At 46.0% G+C, this 19,596-nt stretch overlaps 2 protein-coding genes and 1 long non-coding RNA gene across 3 annotated transcripts in view; 1 reads left to right on the plus strand and 2 right to left on the minus strand.

Annotated features, from left to right (window-relative positions):
* The window catches only part of TXNRD3 (thioredoxin reductase 3), a 61,170-nt gene extending 58,657 nt beyond the window's left edge, over positions 1-2,513 (minus strand). The window contains exon 1 of the mRNA XM_068253077.1: positions 2,318-2,513. Coding sequence (XP_068109178.1) covers positions 2,318-2,422 — 105 coding nt within the window. The 5' untranslated portion in view covers positions 2,423-2,513. The remainder of the gene's footprint in view (positions 1-2,317) is intronic.
* The window catches only part of CHST13 (carbohydrate sulfotransferase 13), an 841,732-nt gene that overhangs the window by 340,541 nt on the left and 481,595 nt on the right, over positions 1-19,596 (minus strand). The gene's annotated exons all lie outside the window — the stretch shown is intronic.
* LOC137532508 (uncharacterized) overlaps positions 2,485-19,596 on the plus strand; it is a 30,150-nt gene continuing 13,038 nt past the window's right edge. Inside the window, exons 1-2 of the long non-coding RNA XR_011023943.1 lie at positions 2,485-2,650; positions 11,902-12,039. This is a non-coding gene — a long non-coding RNA (uncharacterized lncRNA). The remainder of the gene's footprint in view (positions 2,651-11,901; positions 12,040-19,596) is intronic.

Below are 19,596 nucleotides of genomic sequence, written 5' to 3' on the forward strand. Positions count from 1 at the left end.
TACCTTGTTTAACAGACATTCATCTGCAGATCAGACAATCATCTACAGATCTGAAGATCCATCCTGGTAGATCTGATCTGCAGATGAAATGTCTGTTAAACAAGGTGTGTATGAGGATCTGCAGATATTTAGCGTAACGAACGTGAAAAAAAAAAAAAAAAATCGATCCGGTTATCAAATGGGAAAAGATCAGACATGACAGAAGTAGTCAGATTCTGACTGATCGAATGGGAAATAGCATAGTGTGTACCCAGCATTAAGTGCATCGGGTAATAGACAGCAAAGACCGGGCTCTACATGGAGCTGCAGAAAAGTCACCCAGAGGAATCAAGAAGATGGGAGGCTCCTTGTCGGAGATGAGCACATTTACATGAGACTATGGAGGTTGTTCCATCAACTTTAATTTCAGTAAGCTCAGTTCCACATTTTGTCAGCTCCTATTCACAAGTGCAGCTAAGCCTTATTGTAGACTAAAAATAAAGCGATGCAAAAAGCCACATACGCTAGCCCTAAAACTGAGTAGCTGTCAGCAGAGACCTATCCCTTCCCGGCGCTAGTCTAGTTTAGTGGATCCAGCAACAAACCTCATAGGAAACAGTTCAACTACAGCACAAAGCATTGAGATTCGCCAAGTAGTGTGGCGTAGTTTACTACAACCTATCTCAGGGATGTCATGCTCAAATACAAAGTGGGACAAAATTGAACACTGGAACCTAGTCACAGGCCAACCTCAATGTCTACTGGACACCTTCCTCTCTTATAAAGTTCCCTGGTGTCTAATGGATCCCCTCTAACCCCTGTACAGTTCCCTGGTGTCTAGTGGCCCTTATCCCTTCCCTATACAGTTACATGGTGCTCCCACCCTCCCCTAAACATCTCCCTAGTGTTTAGTGCTTTCCACCATATGGCTTTCCTGGTGTTCTAGGGCTTTACTTCCAATATACTATAGCTTCCCTGATGGTCCAGAGTGGGCAAAACATAATGTAAAGCGGGGAAACCACTTAGGGGCCAAATTTAATGGCTCCGAGGGGCAGATTTGGCCCACAGGCCTTAGTATGACATGCATGACCTATCTGAAACCTAGCAGTTCAAAAGGGTGTTATACCCCCAACCACATAAATGGAATTTCCCTACAAGGTTTTCCATTGGGTCCCCTAAAGTAGACTAGGACCTCATTCCTTTGGTAAAGTGAGGGAGGTCACCTGGGGTTAGCAAGTACTGTGCGTATAACAAGTACTGCGCTTCAGTGTTCAAACAGCTTCTTGCCACATGCATTAATGCGTAAATTAAATACTGGGAAACACTTACGTGAATGAGATAAGCCAAGAGAGAATGCCAATACACACACTATATAACTGACACCAAAACCAAATATCCAGTTATAGTTCTTTACTGTTCTAGTGCTGCCTGGCACATACAGTCAGGTCATGCTGGGAATTTTGGTACCCCTGAAGCAGCAGTCAAGCCATGCTGGAAATAGTATCCCTGCAGCACCTAGGCCATGCTGGGAATTGTAGTACACCCTGCAGCAACCAGGCCATGCTGGGAATTGTAGTACACCCTGCAGCAAAGAGGTCATGCTGGGAATTGTAGTACACCCTGCAGCAACCAAGTCATGCTGGGAATTGTAGTACCCCCTGCAGAAACCAGGCCATGCTGGGAATTGTAGTACCCCCTGCAGCAACCAGGCCATGCTGGGAATATTAGTACCCCCAGCAGCAACCAGGCCATGCTGGGAATTGTAGTACACCCTGCGGCAACCAGACCATGCTGGGAATTGTAGTACACCCTGCAGCACCCAGGCCATGCTGGGAATTGTAGTACACCCTGCAGCACCCAGGCCATGCTGGGAATTGTAGTACACCCTGCGGCAACCAGGCCATGCTGGGAATTGTAGTACACCCTGCAGCAACCAGACCATGCTGGGAATTGTAGTACATCCTGCAGCAACCAGGCCATGCTGGGAATTGTAGTACCCCCTGCAGCAACCAGACCATGCTGGGAATTGTAGTACACCCTGCAGCACCCAGGCCATGCTGGGAATTGTAGTACACCCTGCAGCACCCAGGCCATGCTGGGAATTGTAGTACCCCCTGCAGCAGCAGTCAGGTCATGCTGGGAATTTTGGTACCCCTAAAGCAGCAGTCAAGCCATGCTGGAAATAGTGTCCCTGCAGCACCTAGGCCATGCTTGCAATTGTAGTACCCCTGCAGCAGTCAGGCCATGCTGGGAATTGTAGAACACCCTGCAGCAGGTTATCCAGCTGCCACGCTGTTTCCCCCCACAGGACAGGCAGGAAGGCCAGTCCCCGTCTCACCCGTTTGCAGAATGGGCAGTAGCTTTTGCTGAAGATCATCACCAGGTTCTTCTCCAGCAGCTCCTGCACGCGGCTCCGGAGAGCATCGTGCCCGGTAGGCGGCATGTCAGACGGCAACAGTAATGTCAGTCTGATCCTCAGCGGACACCGTCTTGTCTCTACACTACCTTCCCGCCCGAAACATCCACCTACAACGTCACCACCAGGCCCCGCCTGAAGCACATGGTCTTCTCAGAATGCGTGATAAGGATGAGCAGGCAGAATGTGGACCACGTGATTCTCCCCAAAGGGCCGGGCGCCGGCTGCAGGGAGAACGCAGAGTGACACCTACAGGTTATTCTAAGCACTGCATGTAACTCTCTTCCTTCCAGGAACACTCATAGCTCCCAACTGTCCCTTTTTCGGACGGAAAGTCCCTTTTGGGAGCCCTGTCCCTCTGTCCCTCTTTCCCCCTCATTTGTCCCTCTTTCAGGACTTTGTCCCTCTTTCTATGTAAGTATATATATTTCTCTACTAAAATGTGTTTGATTGGCTCTAAACTTTATTCCCAACCTTTAAATTGATATATTACTAATTTTAAAATGTTAAAAAAGGATAGAAAGGACCAGTGTGGATTTAATTATAAAACAACATATTTTTCTTATGAAATCTTTATGGTATGCATGACTAAAGGCGTGGTGAGGGCGTGGCCAGGGGCATGGTTTAAGTGTCCCTTTTTCTCATCTCAAAAAGTTGGGAGGTATGAACACTGTAGGAGCCAGTCTACACATAGCAAACTCTACTTTCCATTAAACAACATACATAGCACCCAACTAGAGGGACAGTCTCTCTTTGGGAGCCCTGTCCCTCGTCCCTCTTTCCTCCTCATGTGTCCCTCTTTCTGGACTTTGTCCCTCTTACTATGTAAATATATATATTTCTGTTCTAAAAACGTGATTGATTGACTCTAAAGAACTTTATTCCCATTCTTTATATTGATATATTACTAATTATAAAATGTTAAAATGAAGGAAAATGAAACAGGATAGAAATGACCAGTGTGGTTTGAATGATAAAACAAAACATTTTTCTTATGAAATCTTTAAGGCATGCGTGACTAGATGTGTGATGGGAGCGTGATCAGGGGCGTGGCAGGGGCGTGGCTTAAGTGTCTGAAAGGTTTTATTAATGTGCTACTTAAATCACCGATATTAAAATATATACAGCACATCAAATCTATCTTAAAATGACATCATTGCTCCAACTAGTCAGCAGCACATTCCTCCAGACAGTGCTTTACGGATACATTAATAATTAACACTCTAGAAGTTCCAGGCACCTTTGAGAGACAGAATACAATACCTGTATTTCAATACCCAGTTGGTATATTACCATACAAGCCACTGTGACAGAGATCTGAAGACTCAGACCAATTCACGCATTGTTGTTAAAAAACCTGGTCCATTGAGAAATTAACACATGCACAAATTCTACCTCTGCCAGTGTTTACAGAACAACACATGCTATTGTTTTTACTGTCTCTACCATGTCTGTTCTATTGTCTCCACTACTTCACATGGGCACACCGGTTTAACCTGGTTCTTTCCCCTACATCAGGGTGTATATAAGACTGACCTGTAAATAAAGATTTCAGATGCATTGTCACCAACTTGAGTGTCGTGTCAGTGCATTTCCCAGCTGGAGAGGGACTTTTCACTAAGAACCAGGGAGTTGAATCCATAGGTCTGACTGCTGCTAAAGTGATCGTGCAGCCACCTCGGAAGGAATCAAGCTAACAGTGTCCCTCTTTCTCATCTTAAAAAGTTGGGAGGTATAAACATAGAATGTGGTGAGATAAACAGAAAAAGGAAATTTGTGTGCCACCATAGTCACCCATGCAAATATCGTCTCTGGGTTGAAATTGCTGCGTGATAAATGGTGGGCTATTATTTGGCTGACCCTACGCCCAGCTCCCTGGTGGCACAATAATACATATGCTTGGTTACGGCAATGCGTCAGGAAGGGGAGGGTGGTTAGGGTTAGGCATAGTAAGGTTTTGTGTGAGTGCAGGGCTAGGTTTAGCTGTAGTAAAATATTGGTAACATTTACCAATATTTTCCTATCAAAATTACCACTGTTAAATAGTAGAACTGTTATGATCATGTCTGCAGCATGTATTGTTGGCTGCAGTTTGACTGAAGACAAGCAGTTTTTGATGTCATTACATGCATTTGCTTGCATAGTTTGGTTTGCACTCAAACTAGTTGCTGACTCTATCTGCAGTGGCTCTGCAATGCTGGCCAGCTCAGGATTGAATAATTACCATTCACCTGTGTGGGAATCTGCATGTCTGCTCCCATTGGATGACCTCAGTATAAAGATCTGCTTCCTGCAGGGCTCCTTGGGCTATCATAGCTTCAGTTAAGCCTGTCTTGCTGTTGCTTTAGTCCCGGATCGTGTTTCTTGTTCTAAAGATACTTTGCTGGTCTTGCATCATATATTGGTTCATTGCCAATATATATGCATACCAGCACGTTTATTATTTTCCTTGTATTCGTGTTACGTTGATACATCAGTGACGCTGATATATACGTACACGAACTGTTTATATCCTGTGTTCAGTTAGTCAGCTTTCCAGCACGTTTTGGTAGTTTGCGCGTATCGTGATCACCCGTGCTGAGTTAGTTAACCTGCTCCTGGTTCTGTCTGTGGATTGCGTTCATCTCTGCGAAGAGATAACGAATCCTTCTGAATCCTGTCCTGTTACCGTTTGTGGATTGCGTTCATCTCTGCAAAGAGATAGCGAATCCTTCTGAGTCCTGTTCCCTGTATTGCTCCAGTCCTAGTCAGTGTTCCTGCTTATGTCATAGATCGGTTCATTGCCGATATATACATATGCTAGTCAGACGTTACAAATAGTTTCATTGATAGCTGTAATTGTAATACGCTAGGAAAACATACTTATTGTATATTTATCTGTGTTACGTTCATCTATCTTGATCCTGCTATTTCCTGACTATCCTGTCTTGTCTTTGTGAGGCACGCCATCGCTGCAAACGCATTGGCTGCCTCCTTCCAGTCTCTCTTGTTGTGGACGCTTGCTGTCACTAAGTAGTGGCTAGTTAAAGAGACACTGAAGCGAGACTAAATCTCGCTTCAGGTCTTATATATAGCAGGGGCACGTGTGCCCATGCTAAAACGCCGCTATCCCGCGGCTTAACGGGGGTCCCTTCACCCCCAACCCACCCCCCGCAAAAGTTGGTCGTAAAATGGTCGTAGGAAAAACTCTTCCTGGAGGCAGGGCTAACGGCTGCAGCCCTGCCTCCCAGCGCATCTATCAGACGCGCATCGCCGCCTCTCCCCCGCCCCTCTAAGTGAAGGAAGACTGAGAGGGGCGGGGGAGAGGCGGAGATACGCGTCTGACAGACGCGCATGGGGCAGGGCTGCGGCGGTTAGCCCTGCCCCAACCAGGAAGCGCTCCCCCGCTGCACGGAGGGGGTTTGGGGGGACAGGGACCCCCGTTAAGCCGCGCTATAGCGGCGTTTTAGCAGGGGCACGCATGCCCCTGCTAGCTATGAGGTCTGAAGCGAGATCTATTCTCGCTTCAGACTCTCTTTAAGCAAGCGTTCATTCTGTCTACCTGTCCTGATCTCCTCAGTTCTGGTTTATGCGCTCAGCGCTACTTTGCGCTGAGACGTTATCACGAAAGTATTGTTTGTGGCTGTTCGGATCTGCACTGGCTCTGTGCACCACAATCTCCTATTGGAGTCAGTCCTCTCCTCCACTAAACTGGGGATATCCTGATTCCTTGTGCTGGTGTGTGTACCCCCTTCACGTCAGCTTATGCATCGCGTGCTGACCGTGGAGAATACACCTCCAAGCGTGACAGAACATCTGTAAATGTTACAGATATTCTACTATTGGCTATTTCCCAGCAGCCAAAATTCCTCGCACCTTTACTTCATGTACAGTCGGATGTTTGGGCAACCTTGTTAACCAGCTGGGCGGTATGGACGAGCTCAGCTCGTCCAGTACCGCCGGAGGATGCCGCTCAGGCCCTGCCGGGCCGATTTTAATGAAATAAAAAGGAGCACACACAGCCGGCACTTTGCCAGCCGCGTGTGCTACCTGATCGCCGATCCGCCGCGTGCAGCGGCGAAAGAGGGTCCCCCCAGCCCAGCCGGACCAAACAGTTCCGGCCAGTGCTAAGGGCTGGATCGGAGGCGACTGACGTCAGGACGTCGGCTGACGTCCATGAAGTCACTCCGCTGGCGACGAGGAAAGCATAACAAGAAGGGCTGCTCATCGCGGCCTTTCTTGTTACTTCTGATCGCCGGAGGCGATCAGAAGCACGCATTCGGAGCGCCCTCTAGTGGGCTTTCATGCAGCCAACTTTCAGTTGGCTGCATGCAATAGTTTTTTTTTTATTAAAAAAAAAAACGTCTGGTCGCCAGCCTGGCGATCTTAAAGAGGATCTGTAACCTCAAAAAATCCCCTGGGGGGTACTCACCTCGGGTGGGGGAAGCCTCCGGATCCTAATGAGGCTTCCCACGCCGTCCTCTGTCCCACGGGGGTCTCGCTGCAGCCCTCCGTGCAGCCGTGACGTAATATTTACCTTCCTGGCTCCTGCGCATGCGCTCTGACGGCTGTCGGCTCCAAACTACACGGAAATACCCGATCGCCGTCGGGTCTGCTCTACTGCGCAGGCGCAAGTTTCCGGCGCCTGCGCAGTAGAGCGGACCCGACAGAGATCGGGTATTTCCGTGTAGTTCGGAGAGGAAAGCAGCCACAGCGCCCCCGCTGGAGCCAGCAAAGGTAAATATTGAAATTACAGTCGGGCCTGTCGCCGGCTGTTCAGAGGGCTGCAGCGAGACCCCCGTGGGACAGAGGACGGCGTGGGAAGCCTCATTAGGATCCGGAGGCTTCCCCCACCCGAGGTGAGTACCCCCCAGGGGATCTTTTTCATGTTACAGAGTCTCTTTAATAGAACACCAGGCTGGTTAATCGTCATGATTTTCCTGTATAAATTGTTAGTTGTTTTGATAAAAAATGTCAGTTAAATATATCATATAGGAGACACACAGTGATATTTGTGAAGTGAAATTAAGTTTATTGGATTTACAGAAAGTGTGCAATAATTGTTTAAACAAAATTAGATCAATATTTAGTAGATCCTCCCTTTGCAGAAATTACAGCCTCTTAACACGTCCTGTAGTTTCCACTGAGAGTCTGGATTCTGCTTGAAAGTATTTTAGACCATTCCTCAAGTTCATTCAGGTTTGATGGCTTCCGAGCATGTACAAGTCTCTTTAACTCACACCACAGATTTTCAATTATATTCAGGTCTTGGGACTGAGATGGCCATTTTAGACCATTGTACTTGTTCCTCTGCATGAATGCCTAGTGGATTTTGAGCAGTGTTTAGGGTTGTTGTTTTGTTGAAAGATCCAGCCCCGGGGCAGCTTCAGCTTTGTCACTGATTCCTGGACATTGGTCTCCAGAATCTGGTTATACTGAGTGGAATCCATGCGTCCCTCAACTTTAACAAGATTCCCAGTCCCTGCACTGGCCACACAGACCCCACAGCATGATGGAACTATCACCATACTTTACTATGTAGCAGGTGTTTTTCTTGGAATGCTGTGTTGTTTTTCCTCCATGCATAACGTACCTTGTTATGCCCAAATAACTCAATTTTAGTTTCATCAGTCCATAGCACCTTATTCCAAAATGAAGCTGACTTGTCCGAATGTACTTTAGCATACCTCAAGCGGCTCTGTTTGTGCTGTGGTTGGAGAACAGTCTTCCTCTGCATCACTCTTGGAAACAGCATCTCCTTGTGTAAAGTGCGCTGAATGGTTGAACGATGCATCATCTGCAGCAAGATGATGTTGTAGGTCTTTGGTGCTGGTCTGTGGGTTGACTCTGACTGTTCTCACCCTTCGTCGATTCTGTTTTTCCAAGATTTTTTTTTTTTGGTGTGCCACTTCGAGCCTTAACTTGAACTGAGCCTGTGGTCTTCCATTTCTTCAATATGTTTCTAACTGTGGAAACAGACAGCTGAAATCTCTGAGACAGCTTTCTGTATCCTTCCTCTAAACCATGATGGTGAACAATCTTTCAGGTCATTTGATAGTTGTTTTGAGACCCCCATGTTGCTACTCTTCAGAGAAAATTAAAAGAGGAGGGAAACTTACAATTGACACCCTTAAATACTCTTTCTCATAATTGGATTCACCTGTGTATGTAGGTCAGGGGTCACTGAGCTTATTATCAAGCCAATTTGAGGTCCAATAATTAGTTCTAAAGGTTTTGGAGTCAATAAAATGACAAATTTATGCACCAGCCTAATTTTATTTGAACAATTATTGCGCACTTTCTGTAAATCCAATAAACTTTATTTCACTTCTCAAATATTACTGTGTGTGTCTCCTATATGATATATTTAACAGACTTTTTTTATTGTAACAACCAACGATTCACACAGGAAAATCATGACGATTAACAAGGTTGCTCAAACTTTTGCATACCACTGTACATCTATGTAAACATCTATGTGCATTCCTTTGTTTTACATTAATGCCTGGTGCACATAATGCCATTTTGCCTTCAGATCGATAAAAAATATCCTGTTGTACAATAATTTCCAACATACAATCAAGAAAGGGATCGATTTTGTGCAGTCATGATCTCCAATTGATTTGAAGCAGATTGGACATGTTGGAAATTATCGAACGATTGGAAATCTTCAGTCGATCTGATGGGAAAATTGCATTGTGCGTACTAGGCATAAAGGATAAGAATCCAGGGCTCTAAAATGATAGTTTGTTTTGCAGCTGGAATATGACACAACTCTCAGCAATAACAAATCAGAGGTTGCAAAACTCCTGTCTGCGAAAGCAACATCTGAGGACAAAGCACAGGTTAAAAGTTCAATAATTCAGCATGTTTCTGACTGTATGGTTTTAAAAAACTACCTGAGACTGAAATGATTCAGCATTTGTCTGTATGGTAGCTGAATAACACTGAAAAACTGCGCTCGTACCTGAGACTGTCAAAACTTAAAAGTGACACTGAAGCAAAAAAAAGCTTATGATATAATGAATTGTATGTGTAGTACAGATAATTAATAGAACATTAGTAGCAAAGAAAATAGTCTCATATTTTTATTTTCAGTTATATACAGGTTCTTCTCATAAAATTAGCATATTGTGATAAAGTTCATTATTTTCTGTAATGTACTGATAAACATTAAACTTTCATATATTTTAGATTCATTACTCACAACTGAAGTAGTTCAAGCCTTTTATTGTTTTTCTTATTGATGATTTTGGCATACAGCTCATGAAAACCCAAATTTCCTATCTCAAAAAATTAGCATTTTTCATCCGACCAATAAAAGAAAAGTGTTTTTAAAACAAAAAAGTCAACCTTCAAATAATTATGTTCAGTTATGCACTCACTACTTGGTCGGGAATGCTTTTGCAGAAATGACTGCTTCAATGCGGCGTGGCATGGAGGCAATCAGCCTATGGCACTGCTCAGATGTTATGGAGGCCCAGGATGCTTCAATAGCGGCCTTAAGCTCATCCAGAGTGTTGGGTCTTGCATCTCTCAACTTTCTCTTCACAATATCCCACAGATTCTCTATGGGGTTCAGGTCAGGAGAGTTGGCAGGCCAATTGAGCACAGTAATACCATGGTCAGTAAACCATTTACCAGTGGTTTTGGCACTGTGAGCAAGTGCCAGGTCGTGCTGAAAAATGAAATCATCTCCATAAAGCTTTTCAGCAGATGGAAGCATGAATTGCTCCAAAATCTCCTGATAGCTAGCTGCATTGACCCTGCCCTTGCTAAAACACAGTGGACCAACACCTGCAGCTGTCATGACACCCCAGACTATCACTGACTGTGGGTACTTGACACTAGACTTCAGGCATTTTGGCATTTCCCTCTTCCCAGTCTTCCTCCAGACTCTGGCACCTTGATTTCCGAATGACATGTAAAAGTTGCTTTCATCCGAAAAAATAACTTTGGACCACTGAGCAACAGTCCAGTGCTGCTTCTCTGTAGCCCAGGTCAGGCACTTCTGCCGCTGTTTCTGGTTCAAAAGTGGGTTCATGCTTCCATCTGCTGAAAAACTTTATGGAGATGAAGATTTAATTTTTCAGCACGACCTGGCACCTGCTCACAGTGCCAAAACCACAGGTAAATGGTTTACTGACCATGGTATTACTGTGCTCAATTGGCCTGCCAACTCTCCTGACCTGAACCCCATAGAGAATCTGTGGGATATTGTGAAGAGAAAGTTGAGAGATGCAAGACCCAACACTCTGGATGAGCTTAAGGCCGTTATTGAAGCATCCTGGGCCTTCATAACACCTGAGCAGTGCCACAGGCTGATTGCCTCCATGCCACGCCGCATTGAAGCAGTCATTTCTGCAAAAGCATTCCCGACCAAGTAGTGAGTGCATAACTGAACATAATTATTTGAAGGTTGACTTTTTTGGTTTTAAAAACACTTTTCCTTTATTGGTCGGATGAAATATGCTAATTTTTTGAGTTAGGAAATTTGGGTTTTCATGAGCTGTATGCCAAAATCATCAATAAGAAAAACAATAAAAGGCTTGAACTACTTCAGTTGTGTGTAATGAATCTAAAATATATGAAAGTCTAATGTTTATCAGTACATTACAGAAAATAATGAACTTTATCACAATATGCTAATTTTATGAGAAGATTCTGTAGCTTTTTTGTATAACATTGCATCATTCTGCAACATTTGCAGTTTACAACTACACTCTGCATTTTAAACTATGATACAGAGCAGAGCTAATGACCCTTTGAACTTTCCTGCAGTAAAATCTTATCTGAAGTTGTCTTTCACTGTAGTAGCAGAGAACCATTTGTGAATGAGCGCTGGCTTACTGCGCAGGGGCGGCTGTACTTGTGCAGGCGCAGTATGGCCACGCTTGTAGTTGACGAGGAGTGCGGCCCGATCAGACTTCCTAAAAGGGAAGGTGAGGGGTTTTAATGTAAATAGTAACATTTAATTAATCGAGGGTACAGTGATCCTGGTCCCACTAAGTGTTTTTTCCTATATAAGATCCAGAACCCATTTTGATCCTGCCCTCATTTTAGTCAATCAATCTCAACATTAGAGATGTTCACAGAACTGCTCACCGCAAAGCTATGGGCAGCCTGACCCCTGTACTTTCGGGTCGCAATCACCTGCAGTAGTACACATGCCCTGGGTCGGATGCATTCATTAGTACGCATGCTCTGACCCGGCAGTGCACGTCCTTGATTGCGCGGCTGTGGCCGGGCACACTCTGCGCATGAGCGTGATGTCACGAAGCGTGCCCGGCCACAGGCGCACCCGGCCCTGGGAATGAATACTTCTGCGGGTCACTGCGACCTGGAAGTAGTACAGGGGTCAAGATGCCCATAGCTATTCACTGGCAAAGTGTTCTCCAACATCACTACTCAACATATATTGCAGCTCAGCTTTTTAATTTTCAGAATAAAAGTTATGTTTTACTGGCTTTCCTTATGGGGTTAATCATGTGTTTAATTTATTAATCAGAATGTGTGATGTTTTGCAGACTTCCTACAAGCCTGGAAATCTTGGGTTGTCCGTGAGCGGCAATGGAGGACTAAAGGACGCCACGGAAAGCCATGGAAAGCCTCTACAGGATCCAGAGGCTTTCCTCTTTTTTCTCTACTTTTTGGCTTTGGCTCAGGTACATTTTAAGGCAGCAGGGAGCGTTTTGGATGTTTACAGGGCTATAAACAAGCGCATCTGAAGTTCTAAACCATGCATGCCAGGGCCACCCTTTTAGGGTGGGGACCCTAGAATTTTCAAATTGCTGTTGGGATCGATTTTATCATTAAAAACAGCAATTTCAGGGAGTGCGATTTTGGGCCCTGCATTCACTGAATTCAATTGCTCCAAAATGCTACAGGCACTGCAGTTATGATTTCAGCCAATCGCGGTAGTGGAATTACAGTCATACACTTTAATTTGCCTAGCACTAGGGAATCACCAGGGATTCCTAGAAAACGCATATTGCAGACGATAATTAACTTATCTGTATGATTTTGGGATGTGGGAGGAACCCAGAGTGCCCAGAGGAAACCCATGCAGACACAGGAGAGAGCATACAAACTGGATGGGATTCAAATCGGCGACCCAGCGCTGCAAGGCGATAGCGCTAACCACTACTTCACCGTGCTGCCCAGTAATAGATGCAAGTATTATATCACGGATAAATTCTTTATAATCAATACATTCCTTATAAAGAGTGAAATAATAATAATTTTTTAAAATTAATATTTAAATTAAAATCATAGTTGAGACCATATTTTTGGGAATATAAGACTCTCTAATCACTGCAGGAGCTGATGGCTCAGGTGAGTCGTACTGCCCCTGTTTTTAAATATGCACGGGAGAGTGAAGGGGAACACAAGGGACGATGCAGGGGGGCATGGACAGGGACAATGGGGCATAAAGGGGGACGGAGGAAGACAAACGGGGCACAAAGGGGGGCAGGGGAACGATGACATGGGGCAAACAAGGACACGGAACAAAAAGGAGGACACAGGTGAACAAAAAGAAGGATGAAGGATACAGGGGGACAAACAAGGAAATGGGACAAAAAGGAGGACACAGGGGGACAAACTAGGACACAGGGGGACAAAAGGAGAACACGGGCACAAACTGGAGGACACAGGGGGACAAACAAGGACAAAGTGATAAAAAGGAGGACTTGGGGCAAAAAAGATGACACAGGGGGACAAATAAGAACACAGAGGGACTTAAATGGGTATGGAGGAGGACACAAGAGGGACAATAGAGGACACAGAAGGACACAAAGGGGGACAGAGGCGGACACATGGGGACAAAAGAGGGCACAAAAGGAATAGAGGATGACACAGGGGGATACAAGAGGTACAAGGGAGACACAATAATTGAGGGAAGGGGGAGGATATCCACAAGATGTCCCTGAAACATGGACACACAAGGTTTAGTATTTTTTTCCCCCCTGATTTTTGTCCTCTAAACCTAGGTGTGTCTTATAGTCTGGAGCATCTACCAGAGTCAAATGCCCTTCAAATCATTCCAAAAGACATCAGATAGACCTGATAAGCAGATGTCAGTATATGTAAATATGCCCAACTACAAAATTCCCACCGATAAGATAAATAAGCGATTTGTAAAGAAAATAAATTAGAAGTCAGGAATTCAAAATAAAATAAGATTGTTGCAAGGAAATTTAATCCAATCAGGACCAGAGATTGAGGCAAATTACAAAATTAGGCAGCCATATTGAATGGATTGGGTATAAGAATAGGTGGTCTGAGTCCTAGTCAGACACTAGCCTGCAAATTTTCTGAGGCGACCTTCCCACAATTGGTTCTAGATCCTGAAGAGATGACAGAAAAGGGGTAATTTGATTTAATATACACATAGTACAATTTTCCATCAGATCAACCGGTGATCTGATAAGAAAATGTATTGTGTGTAGATTTTGCTATCAATTTTGCGTTGATAAGAACCCAAAATTGATTGCTAAATCGAACAAAATCTAATCGGACTGGTAGGAAATTATTTGATAGATCCGCCGATCTGACGGAAAATTGTACCGTGTGTTACCCAGCTTAATGTTCTCGGGGAAGGGGGGGGGGGGGGGGGGGAGGAACTCAAGCAACTGGCAAGCAATCCCTGCTTATGCTGGTTATGAGAGTTTTGCTGTATCAGCTTTTTTGTTCACTTCATGTTTGCAGCGGTAAATCAGTGATATACAGTATACTTATCACTGACATTCCCACAGCTTTGTAAATTGGCACCCTAGTTATCTAGAAACTTTTCCAGGGACACTCCTAGCATTCAGTAACCTGTCGGGCCACTTGCAACCTTCCAGGAGCAGTTCTGGACTTGAAAGGGCCTCTCTTTAGCTGTCCAGGCAATCAGTACTTTGATCTCTATTTTGAAATACCCATATAGGTTTAATCCACAGCTTCATTCACTGGAAAAGAGTACCAGATCTCCAACTGCAATCATTAATTGCTGGTAACAAAAGTAGAGAAATACTGCAGTTTCTCTGGTAAACCTGCTTTTATAAATAGGCTGGCTAGTATTCCAGTCAGGGCCAGTTTTATCAGTTAGCACATGCCTAGAAGTGGTTGGTGCTAATAAGACATCTGAGTATGGCAGTGACTATAGGAGGTGATGCGCAGTGACTGTAGGAAGTGATGCGCCGTGACTGTAGGACATGACAAACAGCGACAGCTTGTGTTAGCCGCATTGTGCAGTATGCTCCCGCCTTCAACCTCCTGGCTTTGTTTTGTCTGAGCTACTACATTGGCCTCAATTCACTAAGAATTGCAGCATTCAGTAATGCAGAAAACAGCTGATATTACATATCACCTTACCAAATGCTAATTCACTAAACCTATTACTACACTGAAAAAGTTACCAACTAGTGAGGTAAATTATCGAATTGTGGGGTAAATACCTCAAGAAATGTCAATGAATTGCAATTCACAGTAAATCAAGTAAAAGAGTGCTGTATTTATCTTTAGCTCTAACCAGCCGGTAACTCACAATCTCCAATCTCAACAAAAGTTGACTGATGTCGCGAGGGCTGGATTTACCATAAGGCACTGTAGGCATGTGCCTACAGGCGTCTGATGATGGAAAGACGGCTCACTCTCCTCCCTGAGCGCCTCCCTCCTTCCCTCCCTATGCAGAGCGTAAATGAGTGGTTACTCACCCTGCTCTCGGCATTCCACTGACTATATCTCCCTTCAGTTGGGTGCACCTCTAGCTTACTGAGGGCTACCTAAGGGAAGTAAGGAAGAGTAGGAAAATGGAGGGCGAAGTCTAGGGTGCCAGGACATCTGTGCCTATAGGCTCCTCTGATGCAAACCAGAGCCTGGATGTAGCAGACAGCCAATAGGGAGAGCCAAACATCGGATAGTTCGCCAGTACAGCAGAGAAGAAGCAGTATTTCTATCATGTCTGGTCGAGGAAAGGGCAGGAAGGGACTCGGGAAAGGAGGCGCCAAGCGGCACAGGAAGGTGCTCCGGGATAACATCCAGGGCATCACTAAGCCCGCCATCCGCCACCTGGCCCGCAGAGGGGGTGTCAAGCGCATGTCCGGCCTCATCTATGAGGAGACCTGCGGAGTGCTGAAGGTTTTCCTGGAGAACGTCATCCGGGACGCCGTCACCTACACCGAGCACGCCAAGAGGAAGACTGTCACCGCCATGGATGTGGTGTACGCCCTCAAGCACCAGGGGCGTACCCTGTACGGCTTCGGAGGCTAATCCGGCTACTTCACTGATTCCAACAACGGAGGGCAGTGCATGACAACAAAACAACTTAACTTGCAGTCTTCACCACTGTGAATAGGAGGCACGGATCTACGCAGCTCTAATCATGTGCGTAGCCTGGGAGTTTTAATTGATGGGGATTTAAACTTCAGAACTCACATCTCTGCTGTGGTGAAATCATCCTATTTTCACCTTAAGAACATCGCAAAAATCAAACACCTCATCCCCCAGAAGATCTACCAACTTTAGTTCATGCCTTCATTACCTCCCGACTGGAATACTGCAATGCTCTCTACACTGGCCTTCCAAAAAAGGACTTGTACCGCCTACAGCTGATACAGAACACTGCTGCCAGACTGCTAACCAACCAACCAACCCCGTCACTACCACATAACGCCAGTCCTCCACTTCCTTCACTGGCTACCTATAGAATGGAGGGTTCTATTCAAGATCGGCCTACTGACATTTAAATCACTGAATAATCTAGGCCCTGGATACTTGAAAGAAATGTTGCAGCTGCGTAGCAATCCCCGCATTCTCAGATTCAACAGGTTCTAATAATCTAGTCATACCCAGAGTCCACTTGGAAACTGTTGGTCCCAGAGCCTTCTATCATGCTGCCCCTATGTTTTGGAACTCCTTACCTCAACAGATCAGGACAGCTCCATCTCTAGAGGTGTTTAAATCTAGACTGAAAACCCACCTGTTCAGTTTGGCATTTGCAGAAATATAACTTTTGTTGTGTGAATACTTCATCCTGCTACGAATTACTGAATCTGAGATAGCCTAAGTGCTTTGAGTCCTATTGCAGAAAAGCGCTATAGAAATGTTATTGTATTGTATAAACAGCCAATAGAGCTAGGGATCTAATGAATAGGAAATTGGAGTAGACCAGGAGGGAGGATACAAATGTATGAAGTAGCGAAGGTAGGTCTTCAGCTGGGATAAGGTGTTTAATTCTTGCTGTGTTTCTCAGATGGAAAAATAAGGATTTGATGATAGCTGATACCTGCTGTCCGAATGTTAGCTTTCCATCGACAAGGGACAGCTTTAGGCATGTGACATCTCCGCACGTGCACAGGGCCACCATTCACCACATGCACTCACCGAAGGATGACCTGGTAACTATGGATGCACACACCAGTGTCTCGCGTCACTGCAGGGCTGCAGGTCACAGTGACATTGCATCCGTGTGCTGTGCCAGCACTAGTAAAGGCAGTGTCTGCATTGGACATGGCCATTTACTGTGCATAAGATACCATATTGACTTTGGTGGGCGAAGAGGCCACTGGTTCTTTCTCTGCCCAGGGCCACCAGTAGCCTAGAGCCACCCCTGAATCCAGGATCACCCCCAAGTTTTGCAGAGAGTGTTTATAGTGCATGGCATCTCCCCCAATTGCTAGTTTGAAGTGGGGAGACCTTTGGACTTTATCCTTCATGTGTGGCATGCCTTCCACCAATACCTCTGTTTTGTCAGAGTTCAGCCCCAACCAGCTGATGTTCATCCAGTTTTGTAATTCCACTAGACTGGCATTGATGGATGCTGATGAGCAGGGCCGGATTTAGGCCAAGGCCACCTAGGCCATGGCCTAGGGCACCACAGAAGCAGGGGCACCAAAACAGCAGACTAAACTGGTGCAGCATTTGCAAGCTTGCAAATGCTGCAATGCAGGGAGATCAGGCGAGTGCCTGACTGCAGTACTCTGCTGCTAGCCACCTTGCTCTCTGTGCACGCTTGCATTGTGGCCAGCGGCTATGGACTTGGGGAAGAGGAAGCTTCTGCACTGGAGACGAGTGGAGAAATGAGTGACACTGATGGCTACTGCGGTGTGAAGGCAGCTGGCTGTCTATACTAAAAAGGTGGGGGTGTGGAAAAAGGAGGGATTAAGGGAGTCATCTGGCTACCTATACTGGAGGGAAAGGGGGAGGGGTCATCTGGCTACATATACTAGAGGGAAGGGGGGAGGAGTCATCTGGCTACCTATACTAGAAAGAAGGGGGAGGGGTCATCTCGCTACCTATACTGAAGGGGGGCGGCTGGTGACAGTGGCCTAGGGCGGTAAAGAGTACAAATCCGGCCCTGCTGATGAGTCTTGTGTGCCAGGCTTGAAGGACAGATATAGTTGTGTGCAGGGTCGAACTGGGACACTAAGGGCCCACCAAGGAAGTTTCAGCCTGGGCCCCCCCCCCTCCCCCAGCGCGCCGCAGCAAAAATAAGTGAGTGTCACCATGCACTGGAACATGGGCGTGGTCATGATGAGTCATGGGCAGACTTTAAAAAAAACACAAAATAAGTAGCAGTGTTATTCACAGAGATTAGGTCCGACCAGATACATTTTAGATAAAATAATCAAGTAGTTACATGCCTCATGAAAATTCATCAAGTAGTCAAATGGCAGCAGATTTTCCGAGAAAATGCAATCAGATTAGCGGCAGATTCCCCACAAAATGCAAATAGATTGGTGGCAGATATCCCCACAAAATGCAATCAAATTGGCGGCAGATTTCCCAACAAAATACAATCAGATTGGCGGCAGATATCCCCACAAAATGCAATCAAATTGGCAGCAGATATCCCCACAAAATACAATCAGATTGGTGGCAGATATCCCCACAAAATGCAATTAGATTGGCGGCAGATATCCCCACAAAGTACAATTAGATTGGCAGCAGATATCTCCACAAAGGCAGGTCCCCAGTTAGTGGGGGCCCCCATGCTGGAAGGGGGTGCAGTGGGCACAGAGCAGCGGAGAGGGGGAGGAAGCCTCCCCAAGCCTCCCCCCCTCCCTCACCTGGAGCCCCCCCCCTAGTTTAGGTAGGCAGGTCACAGGCGTCCCCAGTTAGGTAGGCAGCCAGGTCTAAGTTCCCCCCCAGCTTGGTAGGGGGGGCAGTGGGCACACAGAGCAGTGGGGAGGGGGGGAGCTTTCCCCCCCTCCCTCACCTAGGGCCCCCCCCCTTCCATGCTTCCCCTTCCGCACTCCCCCTCCCTCCAAATTTGCAGCCAGCGGCAGCGAGCAGGGAATAGCTTACCGGCATGATGACATCAGAGAGGAGATCCATAGCTCTGCGTGCCGTTGGCTGGTCTCCATCTCCTGCAATGCACTCACCAATCACGCTCTTACAGTACTTCCTGTGATAACGTGATTGGTCAGTGCATTGCAGGAGATGGAGACCAGCCAGCGGCACGCAGAGCTTTGGATCTCCTCTGATGTCATCATGCTGTTAAAGCTATTCCCTGCTCGCTGCCGCTGGCTGCAATTTTGGAGGGAGGGGGAGTGTGGAAGGGGGAGCGTGGAAGGGGGGGGCCCTAGGTGAGGGCCCCCCTCCCTGCCGCTCTGTGTGCCCAATTTCCCCCCTTCCTGCGATGTACCCGCTCTGGGGCCCCCAGGAGGCGGGGCACACCAATGTTTCCATCGGCAGTTCGGTGGATCAGTACGAGCCTGGTTGTGTGTGGTCTTGGTAGTAATGGTATCTTAAAGTGTAACTGTCGGGCATAAAATAAAAAATCAATGCTTTATTTTTATCTGGTAAAAAAGTAATAAGGATGCTAACCAGGCAATCCAAAAGTTAAAATCACTATTACTTTTCTTGTTGATAAATGATCATTACACAATTTACCTGACTCTTATTTGGTACACACAAAATTTGGTACGCACAAAGGAAGTTGCAGGGCATGCTGGGTTGTCCTTTTTTGCTTCTTTACTGTGTTTGCTACCTCATGCAGCCTGATTGGCTGAAGCCCCTTCCCCTCCTGTTTTCCCCTCCCACACCTCTGTTCCTCTCTAATTGGCCAATATTTCTCACGCTGAGACAATGCACTTTCTATAATGGAGGGGGGTAATACATACACAATCAGGCAGATGAGAGTAAGGGAGGAAAGGACATCAGGGTTGGCTTCAAAATAGCCACAGTTAAAATGGGAAATGCTAAGAAGGATTTTCTTTTTTATTTACTATAGAAAA

Source organism: Hyperolius riggenbachi, chromosome 9 (assembly GCF_040937935.1).
Source record: "Hyperolius riggenbachi isolate aHypRig1 chromosome 9, aHypRig1.pri, whole genome shotgun sequence".
In the NCBI taxonomy this organism is placed as follows: Eukaryota; Metazoa; Chordata; class Amphibia; order Anura; family Hyperoliidae; genus Hyperolius; species Hyperolius riggenbachi.